At 35.7% G+C, this 12,490-nt stretch overlaps 1 protein-coding gene across 2 annotated transcripts in view; it reads left to right on the forward strand.

Moving 5' to 3' along the window:
• Positions 1 to 12,490, forward strand: part of LOC134542368 (insulin-like receptor) — a 291,737-nt gene that overhangs the window by 233,731 nt on the left and 45,516 nt on the right. For both annotated transcript variants that reach the window (XM_063386544.1, XM_063386545.1), the window contains 4 exons: positions 5,506 to 5,666; positions 7,552 to 7,741; positions 9,051 to 9,164; positions 10,553 to 10,700. In XM_063386544.1, the coding sequence (XP_063242614.1) occupies positions 5,506 to 5,666; positions 7,552 to 7,741; positions 9,051 to 9,164; positions 10,553 to 10,700 (613 nt within the window). The remainder of the gene's footprint in view (positions 1 to 5,505; positions 5,667 to 7,551; positions 7,742 to 9,050; positions 9,165 to 10,552; positions 10,701 to 12,490) is intronic.

Raw genomic sequence — 12,490 nt, forward strand, 5'->3', positions numbered from 1 at the left:
AGGGTGGCGGCAGTGTGGGTTGCCTTCCGGCGCTATGGTTAATTCTACTAGACCTACAGCTTAGGAAGGAAACGTGTTTTCTACAAAGGCACGGAAACGTAGAAGGATCACGTAAACGAAGACGGATATGTAAATGAACAATAAACAATACGGCCTAAGTGTAAACCTAAACAACCATTCAATTACACCAATTTTTTTTTACTGTTACATACCATTTTAAGCATAAGGTTATATCTGTTATCGGACACATTTACTGAACTAGAAAAATGTACACAATACTCATTAGTAATAAAAAAATGTTAACAGCATTTTAAACACAATCATCAATATGTAGGCACTTCAACAAAATAAGTTTTGATTATAATAAACACAAGAAGTTTAAGTTATCCTTTTAAAAAGTGGAGACTATCGGTTATTAACGTAAAATTTAAAACCCGGTAATGTTTTTTTTTTAGTTATGTAAGATTAGGGGGTGGGGATATATTCCCCTTCCCCCAAAGGGATCAGTATTTGAGTATATTGTAGTGTTTTTTAATACGCCCTTAACATATATGCAAATAATTATTTAGATTGCGTTATGTAACATTCATGTTTTTCCTGATTGAAAATTTTTTTCCATAGCGCAAGGTTTCACCTATGTTAATTGTATCTTTGTAAATTTGTTTGCAAAACAATTTTTCTAAATATTTCCATTCCCACCATTATGTAGGAAAAATGCTTGAATATAATTATTTTACACCTTGTAATCTAGATTTTCTCCAGGGAATACCTTTGGATATTATTTTGTGAAATATGTTTTCCTCCGTAACGAGATTAGCTACATTTGGTAGAATACTTGACTATAAGTTCTATCCCCCCCCCCCCCCCCTTCTCATCCCCCCGAAATAAAATCCTGTGTAAACCCCCATGTGTAAGATTACAATCCTAATGTCTTCATATTTACCGTTTATTAGCTGCATATAAAATGTATAGGGCCAGCACAACAAAGGTGGGGTCACAACCACTGAAGTGACAAAACTTGTGGATGTCAATCAGTCCTACACATGACAAGGGGCATTGATGGAATGTAAAGGTGGAGAATTGTGATGTGACATGAGAAAACTCACCAGCCAATTGCATCATTTGGCACTTTAACGATGGGTTCTATTACACTCACCACAGTAAAGTAAAAACACCTCAGTACGATGAAGTCGACTTCTATGTATGACAATAGTCAGCTGAACCACACAGACACAGATTATAGTTGGTGCAAGTATAAGGATACCAGTGGCAGAGCCAGAAACTAGTGAAAGGGAACATTAACTGTGATTCTGCCTTTTCTTAGAAAACATAATTTTATCAATTTTTTGATTTATGATTCTTAGACAAAAAATTTCAGTGTAACTTGCAACGAGACTATAACTTCTCAATGAATAATCCCTTACACCCCCCCCCCCCCCCTCCCGGTTAATTCTTTTTTGATAGGCCACTTTAAACTTTGAATATATATACTGTATAGAAGTCGCGAGTGGATAGGATTTACTCTACGTTTTTCAGAAGCGCATGATGAGCAGCTTGGGAACTTCACCGCTGCAGTGCGCTGCCGTAACGCCCTGTATCGTCTTAGTTGTTATTTACACGTTAGAGTGTAGCACTGTCGCCCGCTGTCATTCCCCGCACCCCTCATCAATCATTCACTGCAGCTCAACGTCGTTCCACTGGAGGGGAAGGGGTGTTTGAAGAGTTCGACACTTGTCCGCTAGGGACCACCACAAGTCGATGCCCTAGAGATGGTGGCGATTGCAGCGGTGAATTAACCAACTACCTCAAAACCGTATTAGAAATTTTAACCTGGGCTGGCGACTTCTATACAGTATATATATTCAAAGCTTTAAATAAACCAAGCTGGATATTAATTTTAGTTCTCATTGATGGAGGGATTCAACTGTTCTCTTTGCACAAATGGCTGCCTGAAAATGAGAAGATTAGTGAGTCTAGTAAATTATTCATTGAGAAGAACAGAAAGTTCAAAGCGTATAATGCAATTTTTATGTTTTTGTTCTAATATTTTTTTCTAATTTTCTAATTGTAGATAGAATCCCACGCACATAATCCACCAGTGCCAATCTCACCTGACAGTCGACATAAGTTAATCATCACAACACAACTTTAATAGAAGACACTACAGAAAGCCCTCGATAATAAATCACGAGGTTTAAAAAGAGTTAATTACTAAGTAACTGTAGTTAAACACACAACAAATTAGTAACTTAGCAAAATAATCCCTCACGGGACGTGAAGCAGCTTTACAAGCCCGTGACTAAGTTCATGACGTATTAAGATAAAAAAAAATTAGAATCGAGACTCTAGATGTTAAAAATATGTATTGTACACATTTGTTGACCCTACCGGCGCCTGAGTGCGCGCGCGGTCCGCTGCGAGCTGGTTGCGGCTGATTACTGCGCCGCCCGCAGCGCCGCGCCACCTGTCGCTGAACAACATCCTCGTCTCTTCTCCCTCTTCTTTTCATCCCAGCTGCGGTCTTACGGTCCGGGATTCCGGACTTATATAGCTATTTTTATTTTATTTTAACTGTTTATATAAAACTAAAAACTGGCTTGATTTTTTCCTGGTACTTTTTTTTAAATTTAAATTTGTTATACATGTTTTCTTTCCCTAAATATTATATCTTAAATATTTGTGAACCACAATTTTTTATTTATAACAAGAACGCCTAGTTAATTTGGTTACGGTTTGGATTTAAAAAAAATGCTTAAGTTGAAGCACATGCGAACAAAGCCACTGTTTACTGCTCGTCGTACTCCGTGTAGTCTAAAATGGTTCTTTTGAACTATTCAAAATAACTACGAAATCTTAGAATTATTAGATATTGCTTAGTTAATCGCTAATAAACACACATACGTATTTCGTCTTTCCACATGGGACGCGCATTACTGGAAATGGGATTCAAAGATACTCATATTAATTGGAACTGTGTATAATCTGAACACGCCTGGCTTGAAACAATTCGCACCGATATGTTGACAGCTGGGAGCAGTGTTCCCGGGGTCAAATAATTTGCAACCAACATTTTCTGTTGTTGCAAATGATGTCTCACACGAATAATTTGGTTTAGAAACCTATTTTTCTGTCACTGCTTTGTAAAGTGACCAATACAATTAAATAAAAACTATGCAGATTCGTTTTCCATCCCTGCTTACATTACCGTACAACCATTTGAAAACTCCCTCAGTTTTATATATACCCAATAAATATGATCAACACATTCATTCAATGACAGTTGTAGACAAGCTTTCCCCCCCCTCCCCCTTATTTGTTTGGGTCCCTGTGCCAGCACTCTATTGAGTGCCGCCCAGAGACCCTCTGCAGTTTGTTATGGAGTTCCTAGAAAACTGGACTTTTACGTCCTGCCTATGGGATATTTTATGATTATGAAAACTACCTACTAGATTGTTATGGCTGTGCAGCCTTCTTGTTCATGTTAGCGGATTTGGTTGATTTTTTTCAATTTTTCATCCTATGCAGGTGGTCAGTTGGTGGAGCAACCAGCTTTAAAACTGTTTTTATGATTTGATGATATTTATTATTTTTTATTATTTATTTTCATTTCTAATCCTATTGATTTTTACCTATTTATCGGTTTTGGAGTTAAACACTCTTAATACCATCTGCCGTGTAACTGTACACTTTCGCGTTTGTAAACATGTTTAAGTAGGGCGTTCCGTCATTAGTTGCTGTAATGGTTCGGGTTTCTGCGTATAGCGTGGGGGGGAGGAGGAGGAGAGGGGAGTATGTTGTGCGCAGTTGGTGCGGCAGGGCAGTGCCCTACAGCCGTCGACATTTCCGCCCGGATCCACGAAACAAGGCGTGCGACCACCTGCCTCGCGCGGGTCGCCGGGAGGTCAAGGTCGGCCATCGTGCCGTTACCCCCTCCCTTCCTCCTCCACCTCCCCTATCGCTCTCCCTCTCTGTTAGCCGCGCCGGGCCCCGTGTTGCGTGGAGCAGAGTTATTTACAATTTTGAATTGAGTACTTCGGAGGCATAAGACACTATGTCACAAAAATCAAATTTTCATGAAAATCGTTAAAAATAATAATTTTAAGTGGTGCTTTACTTACGTACTCAACTATTCATAAACCAGAATATCTGCGTTTTTGACATATCGTGGATCATAGTGTTGTATGCCACTAAAAAGAATGTTCAAACGGTGGTCAAGTTTGAAAGTGCATTTTGCCCAAAAGTGGACATATTGTATTATGTCTCCGAGGTACAGATGACTGTATTATCTCCTTTAGTTCTTAGCGGTGACAACTTGGTATAATTGATTTTATTTATTCATTTGCATCCTTGGAACCGATGGCATTTGCTGTATGTAGTTTATAATGTGTCAGTCAAATACAAAATACATTGTTACTGTAAATACAGGTTGTACATTAAACTGACAAAATAATTAAATGAAAATAATTGTATGAAATATTTATTTTGTTCAGTTCTGCACAATAGTGCAAAAACACCACGTTGAATACACATATCAAATACAGTTTTTAGCCCAGTATTAGTTTTTAAAATATAAAATATTCAGTACCATTGTGTCATTGCTTAACATGAATACATACATGGGGAAAAATCTGTAGGATTCCTTGGGTGGGGGTGGGGGGAGGGCTGCAGGATAAAGTTTATCATTTCCATTTCATAGTTACAATTTTGCAAGTACAAAGAAAATCATCGATTTAATTGTTTGCTCTTATTTTAAGGGAGAGAGATAAATCAAATACACTTTCTTAGTTTAAACACTTTTTAGGTCATAATTGTTTTCTATTGTTTAACAATTGTTGAAGCACAGTATATACATGTTAACAGAAAGCCTTAATGTAATATTAACTGACTGCTACAAATTGTTTTCCCTGTGAAGTCATTGGTGTTAAGTATTAAATTAATTTCTTTGGAATGACTACAAATCTAATAATCTTTGAAAATCTCTTAATGTATGTTCTCTGCCTTAAGAAAGGCAAATTTTCAATTAAAAATAATAACAAAATTGTTATATCATAATAACTGGTGAAACCAGTGTGACCTCTTTTGGTTCCTATACCTCCCTCTTAATATCTTGCATGTATATGTTAGTTTGCCATGCTTGATTGATTAAAGAAACTTAATCACAAAGCTAGATGTTTGATTTAAGAGAACCTCTCATCAAGCTTAAAGTTTTAATGAAAGGTGTTTTCTTGAATTCTTCTATTCAACCTTAGTGCTTATTTAGTTTAAAAAAAATCTGCATTCTGTGAACTTACATTTCAGTGATTAGTTGGTTAATTATAGCTGTAAGAACTAATAGGCAAATGTAATTTTGCAAGTGTTAACTGTTTTGAGTCTGAAGAAGGATCAAATTTTGTTTGAGTATAAATTATTGATTAATTAATATTTGACAAGAGCTTTTTATTGTGCTTAATATGTTTTTTGCTATGCTACAGCATCAATTTAAAACTCTATTGTGTTGGTGTGCAGTTTGTCCCGAGTCCTGTGGATCATGCTCATCCAAGGGTGAATGTTGCCACGAGAACTGTTTGGGAGGCTGCACTGGACCCAATGCCAATCAATGTGTCGTTTGCAAGGACTTCAAGTCTGGAGATAAATGTGTCAAACACTGCGACAACGATACCTATGAGGTATGCCTACCCAAAGAATAATTTACAAGTGAATATTTTTGGTGGTTTTAGTGTTGTTTTGTAGTTTAGTTATGTGCACATCATTTTTACAGTATATCTGTTAGTAGCTTTGTGACTGAAATGTAGTATTATCAGGGCTTAGTAAATGTACAGGATGAGTGTGAATTCCACCAACAAACTTTGGCTGCAGATATAGCACAACAAAATAAGTTGACGTCTTTACAACTTATGGTTTAAAGTGCTTTCCAAGGCTGGCGTAGGTCTTTGAAGTTGGGGCAGAGCAACATTTTTATTGTAAATAATAGATAATATATTTAAGATAGAATGATGATCTTCTGGATTATGTTTAATTAAACAATGTTTTACAAGAACTGCAAATCTTATCACTGTGGCAAAATTATTTTGTTGAAGTAATTGGATGTAACACCTTTATTTTCCACATAGTTTTGTGATGTATTACTATCCCCCAATTATTTTAATGAAATAATTTTGCTACAGTGGTAAAATTTGTAGTGGTTGTAGAACTTAATTAAATTAAACATAATCCAAATGCTCAGTGATCCATCTTAAATACTTTATCAACAAAAAAAAATATTTTTTCAACCCCGACTTCAAAGGTGTAGACCACGCTTGGGAAGATTTTTAAACCCTAAGTCATAGTATATGTTTTAAACATAATTTGTCATTAAGAACCTGTAGCCTATAATTTGTCGGTCAAATTCAGACACATTCTGTATGTTTATTGGTCTGATATAGATATTTTTCTTATTTGGTTTGTTATTAGATTATTTAAAAGAGATAATTCATCTTTAAACGTTCACTTCTTAACTCACGTACAAACTGCCAGATCATTGAAGCATTCGTAGACTTTAATGTGTGCGTGGTGTACTTTCATCACACTGAAAATAAATGGTCATCATGTTTCTTTAGCTTTGAATGTGGCTATAATAAAGCAAGACTATCAGTAGCAAAATGTTTTTACTAACATAGTTCAATATAATCATTTGCTTGTGGTAAATTTCATCCCTAGTAATTTTTAATGGAAAAATTTATAACTATGTTTTGTTCCTCAATCATTTTAGTGCATTACTAGTGATAATCATGATTATAGGACAATGTGTGTAACATTTTTTCTACTACCTATATAAATTAATAACATATATGTTAAATTAACTTTTTAATATTTATATTCTGTGGTTTGTTTTGGTTCTTATGAAATTGTCACTATATAAATTAAATATTAAATTATTTTTGCAGACAGTTTTTCTTGTCTTACTGAACATGACATCTGTGGTTTATCATGAAGCCTTAACAGGCTTGACATTTCTGAAGTAAAATTTATCATTTGGGTAATGTAATGGACACCTTTTGTGGCCTTTTTACGTGTTGTGATTTCCCCCACAAGTATTTTTTTGTTCTTTGCCACAGTATCACTTCTTTTTTAAGGACTTTAATTTATTCTTATGTAGACTATTAATGGAAAACATTTCTTCTCGGAATTGGGGGGGGGGGGGGGAGAGAGAGAGAGAGAGAGAGAGAGAGAGAGAGAGAGAGAGAGAGAGAGAGAGAGAGAGAGAGAGAGAGAGAGAGAGAGAGAAGCAGCTGTGGGTGTTTGTTAAGCTCCACTAAATAGTAGCTTTATTCCATTTACATTGAATCTGCCTCACAGGTACAACACACGTGTTTTCTTGGTCAACTGATTAACCGGCAGGGGGTAGGTAGAATTAATACAAATTTTTTAAGGTTGTATTATATTTTAATAAGTTAACTATACTTTCCCATCACGTGACTTAATGTGCAGGACCGGACTGTTGTGACCTTCGTGCATTGTGTAGCGAAAGGTTTGCAGAAGTTGACTATAACTGACGTCCCGTTTTGGCCACAGTTTATGAACAGGCGGTGCATCTCGGAGGAAGAATGCTTCAACATGCCACAGCCAAAGGAGCTGTCCAACGATTACCTTCGCCGTCCGAAACCGTGGAAGCCTTTCAACAATACGTGCATGTTGGACTGCCCACCTGACTACATGGAGACTCAGGACAGCAGGCAAAACTATCGCTGTACACCATGCCAAGGTAAAGTGTTATTGAAACTGGGAAAAAAAAAAAAAAATTCATGTACTTTTACTAGCATCTTGGTTCACCACTTTTTGAATTCAACATTTGGACCAGCTACACGGTTACCAGGTCACCAGTTTTTAATCGACTTGACTTATACTACCTTTAGGAATGTGTGGATGTGGTGTGTGCTAAGCTAGTTTTGAGCATGCAGGTTTTGGAGAGATGCCTATGAAGTTAACAAGAAACCTTAGATCTCTGAGAGGGTTCGTCGGCCTGAGTTTTGATGGCGCAATGCTTGAATTTACACTCATGGCTATTACTTTGAGCATCGACTGTGTTAGATATGGTGTAAGATACACCACACTGATTTGATGGTGTTGTGTGTTGGTTGTGCATTCCCAGAGTCTTTTTAAGTTCTATGACTTTTCACCAATTTTCCTCAAAGTTATTTTTCGTAGTAACTTGTCTGGTTTATAGTTTGTGCATAATTAGCAGAACACTAATAATGATATTTCTGTACCAATTCCAACTGCCAAATGTGTGATTTATAGATTAATGGCTTTAAAAATTTTTCTTAATTTTTTTTTAATACTAGTTTAGGTTAATGGTTTCATTCCCTTTTATTGAAGCAAATCTAATCTATAATCATTAATGGCATAAATTTTGATCTCAAAAATTTGTTTCTTGATGTAGAATGTTTTAAAATAACAATGATTAAATATTATGATATTTATCAATTATTTGTGGACAAAGAGTTCACTTAAACTTGTAATAATTTTACTGTTCAAACAGACCGTGTAATATTTATCCGTGCATTGTAGTTTACACAAGTTCACAAGAATTTTTACTTAAGTTTTCTGACCACTTTTATACAGATAATCCTCTTAATTCATTTCAGTCTCTATTTGAAACATTCTTGAACTATTACTTTGAGGAGTTGGTGCACAAATCTTGACTTGGTCAGTGTTTGGATGTTTATCTTAGCACATATTAGTTTTAAGAAGCCTTTTCATTCCAACTAAATTTCACCCTCGACTATTATGTAAATAATTTAATTTAGTTTGATAACTTTTCACACATTCATTCCTGGGTAAATTTTTTCATTTATAAATATAAGATATAATTTTAAAAAAATTGACTTTGTGGAAGATGCATTTGATGCTTTTGCTTGATACCTCGTACAGAAATACTGTTGTTTATTTCAAACCTTGTTACTAAACTTTTGTCATTTGTGCTTTTTGTGCATATTTGAAATTATTTTTGGTACTATCTTGATTGAATTTGGGTTTGTAATAATAATTAACTCTGTGTTGCTTTTGCGTAGGGCCCTGCCGTAGGGAGTGTGATGGAGCGAATGTGGACAGCATTGCATCGGCTCAGAAACTGCATGGCTGTACGTACATCAAAGGCTCACTGGAGATCCAGATTCGAGGAGGAAGTAAGCATAGGTTGACCAAATCATCCCTAGTAGTTTAATTTGTATTATGTACTTTGAATGCTGTAAAGTTGTGATTGGTTTACAAATGTCACATGAACAGTTGTTGGGTGTGTATCTCACATAATCTGTAATAAAACATAGAGACCGTAACAAATAAGCAGAATAGAATGTGGACTAATCTGTCTTGCACCTTAGGATACATAAAAAAAATTATAGAAAATAAATAAAAATAATAAAAAACTTATTTTGAAAGCATTAAATAAACATTATTAAAAAAACAGTTAAAATCATTAGTGAAAACCCTGTTTATACAATACTCTCACTAATACAAAGAATTTTCACAGTCCCTAGTTGTGACAAGTCACAATCATGCTCGGCTAAGACGACAATGTTCTTTGCACATACAGAATGCACTTGAAATTTATTTTGACGGATGTTGCAGATAATTAGGAAAGTTCAGTCTACGATTGTTAATTTTCTCGAAACTGTTCATGGTTGTATTCAAATAAAAGGAATTTTTTTGTAAATTGCCATTGAATATCACAGTCCTGTGCCTTTTATGAACGATTGTTGTCTGCTGGGTACCGAACATAAGGACTTAATCCTGACGGACCACCTGGCCATCTTGGGCCTGCACTGCACATTCAGGGCCTAAATTTTAGTTCCAAATATATTTAAAAAAATGGAAAAAAAAAATTAAGTACATTATTGGCAGCTGAGCCTCGACCCCATACTCAAAATTGTCCGCCTCTATCTGCTCATTATATTTTTCAGTGAGCCACCGCCCCCGCACAGTGCTTGAACAACGACTGACAAGGTTACGCAACTGCATTCAGCCGTGCATGGCCTCACCAACCAATCGCAACACAGCTCTTATGTACAAGGGCACATTACCCTTGCATTGAGGCTTTTCTTGTAAAAAAACAAACATGCAAATTACCAAGTTCTGTCTGATTGGTTGGCACAAAGCCCTAAACATTTGCAGTCCCTGTTGGGAGCTAACACCTGCCTTTTTCCCATCATAAGAATACATGCAGAAAGCACCAAAACATCTCAGTAACTGATAAACTGTCTGGAAATCTTGTGTAACTGTGTCACACATCTGTCTTTACTTTACCACACACTATCTAATATTGTAGAAATATAATGAAAGCTTCTAAATGGACACAAATGTAAACTATAGGCATGAAAACCACATTTAAAGTAAATAAAATTTTGTGTGTTAAGCAATGTAAAATATGCAAGCACCTAGTACCTTAAGGTAATGTGTAGCCATTGCTATAAATTATGGTATTTAACTTGCATTTAACTGTAATTGAAATTAGTTACAATCATGTTTTATGCAGTTTTGTTTCAGTACAAATATGTTGTAATTTTTTTTTGTTCAGAGAACATTGTACGAGAACTAGAAGAGAGTCTGAGCATGATAGAAGAAATTGAAGGTTCCTTGAAGATTGTCCGTTCTTTTCCTCTGATTTCGCTCAACTTCCTAAAAAATCTTCACATTATTCATGGGAAGAAACTAGATTCTGACAAGTGAGTAATAGGTTTAGGGTATTTTTCCATGTAGTTAAATGTTGTACACCAACCATAAAGGTCTGGTATGGCTGGTCTTATCTCCGAGGACTCATAAGCCAACACCTTGATTTATTACATAAAAAATTAATTCAGTCTCCCGCCATTTTCTTTTTTGGCATAAATCCTTGTAACTGATATTAGTCAATGGCGGTGTCACATGTTTGTAGTTAAGAGTATGTATTAACCACAGATATTAGGTCAGGCTCGTAACCAGGTTAAGGGTCCAGTATAACTATTATATCAACTTTATGATTGTTATCTTTATAATTGATTTTTTAAAGAAAATTATTAGTCACATTAAAATCTTGTGGAATAACGGATGTTTAGAATGCCAACATTTATACATAGAAAAATATGTTATGATTAGGCATGAGGAAAGAAAGGAAATTTCTTAATTTATTTTTTATTTGATTGTTTTTAACACTCTATTCTTAAGAAAATTGTTTGATGATTCTGTTAAAACACCTCATAATAACATGTTATTAAATACATGAAATACACTTGTCAAGTTTGTATGAAAGACATGCTTGCAAAAACACGTATGCAAACAGGCATTAAATATAAAGACTATATGGAAAAACAATTCCTGATGCTTTTGTGTATGAGGCAAGTCGTGCTATAATGGGGGAGGAAATAAATTATTGTAGCCCTCTATGGATTACAGTAATTAATCCTTTCAAAATAATATCTCTGTGAGCTTATGTATCTTGGTTGCTTTAATATTCTTATTCTGTCTTTGGTTATTCTTTTAAATCGTAGACCCCAAGAACCTCCCTCCTGGCTATGTCCTTGATTAGGTACTGCATAGCCTTATCCATGCTCTGCTTCTACTGGATTTGTAAATAGAAGTAGAAGAGATTATTCTCACCTGTCAGACTAAATGGGAGGCCCTGTGCATACCTGGATCATTCAGTGCTCATGCCAACGAAAGAAGCAATATCAAGACTTATGATGTTCTCCCATATGTTCATTAAAGTGTAACACTACTATTTCCAGCTATGGTGCATGTGTGTCTTTGTGTAAGAATCTGTATGATGGAATATATTACATTTTTTTTATATCCTGCCCTGTGTTCTTCATTTTTCTCAATCTGTTGTGTAACTTAATGCACGGTGCATGCAGTAGACTGATGTTGGCAAACATATAAGATTTTTAATGCAATTAATTTTAATCCTTTGAATCAGTTTTCATGGAAGAAAAATTATGAGTTAATGGTTAGCTGCACTGAAATTCTTGAAAATAAACTGATTTGATAATGGCAAGTTCAGAGAATTCTAACGTCTGTCATGATTAGGGTTTTCAGAAGGTCTTTACGGTGATGTGAGATAATGGGCGCCACCAAGTGAAAGGGCTGAGATCCGTCCTAGGGCGTGACGTCACCTGTGTGAGACAATATTCGACCATCAGTTGCTACACGTAATTCGCTCAGACCTGGCCCGCTCTCAGCGTCAGGCACGCTTATACTATATTAATGAATCGTGGGCTCTTAAGGCGTCCCACACGCCTGCTCACAGTGGATAGGTCACGTGGTCGGTCAAAGAAAAGAAGTAAGGTAGTTTCATACTGAAGGTATTTAATGTATACAGGCACTTCCATACACAGCTTTGAGATGATACAGTTGAAAGGCCCAAGGCACTTAATCGATTTAGGGTAGTAAGACCCACACACGTGGCTGCACAAAGCAATTACTAGTATGTGTTTAAAAGGAGTCTTGTTAACAGCTGAGAAAGATTTAATAAAACAGTCCC

This window comes from Bacillus rossius (assembly GCF_032445375.1).
Source record: "Bacillus rossius redtenbacheri isolate Brsri chromosome 4 unlocalized genomic scaffold, Brsri_v3 Brsri_v3_scf4_2, whole genome shotgun sequence".
In the NCBI taxonomy this organism is placed as follows: Eukaryota; Metazoa; Arthropoda; class Insecta; order Phasmatodea; family Bacillidae; genus Bacillus; species Bacillus rossius.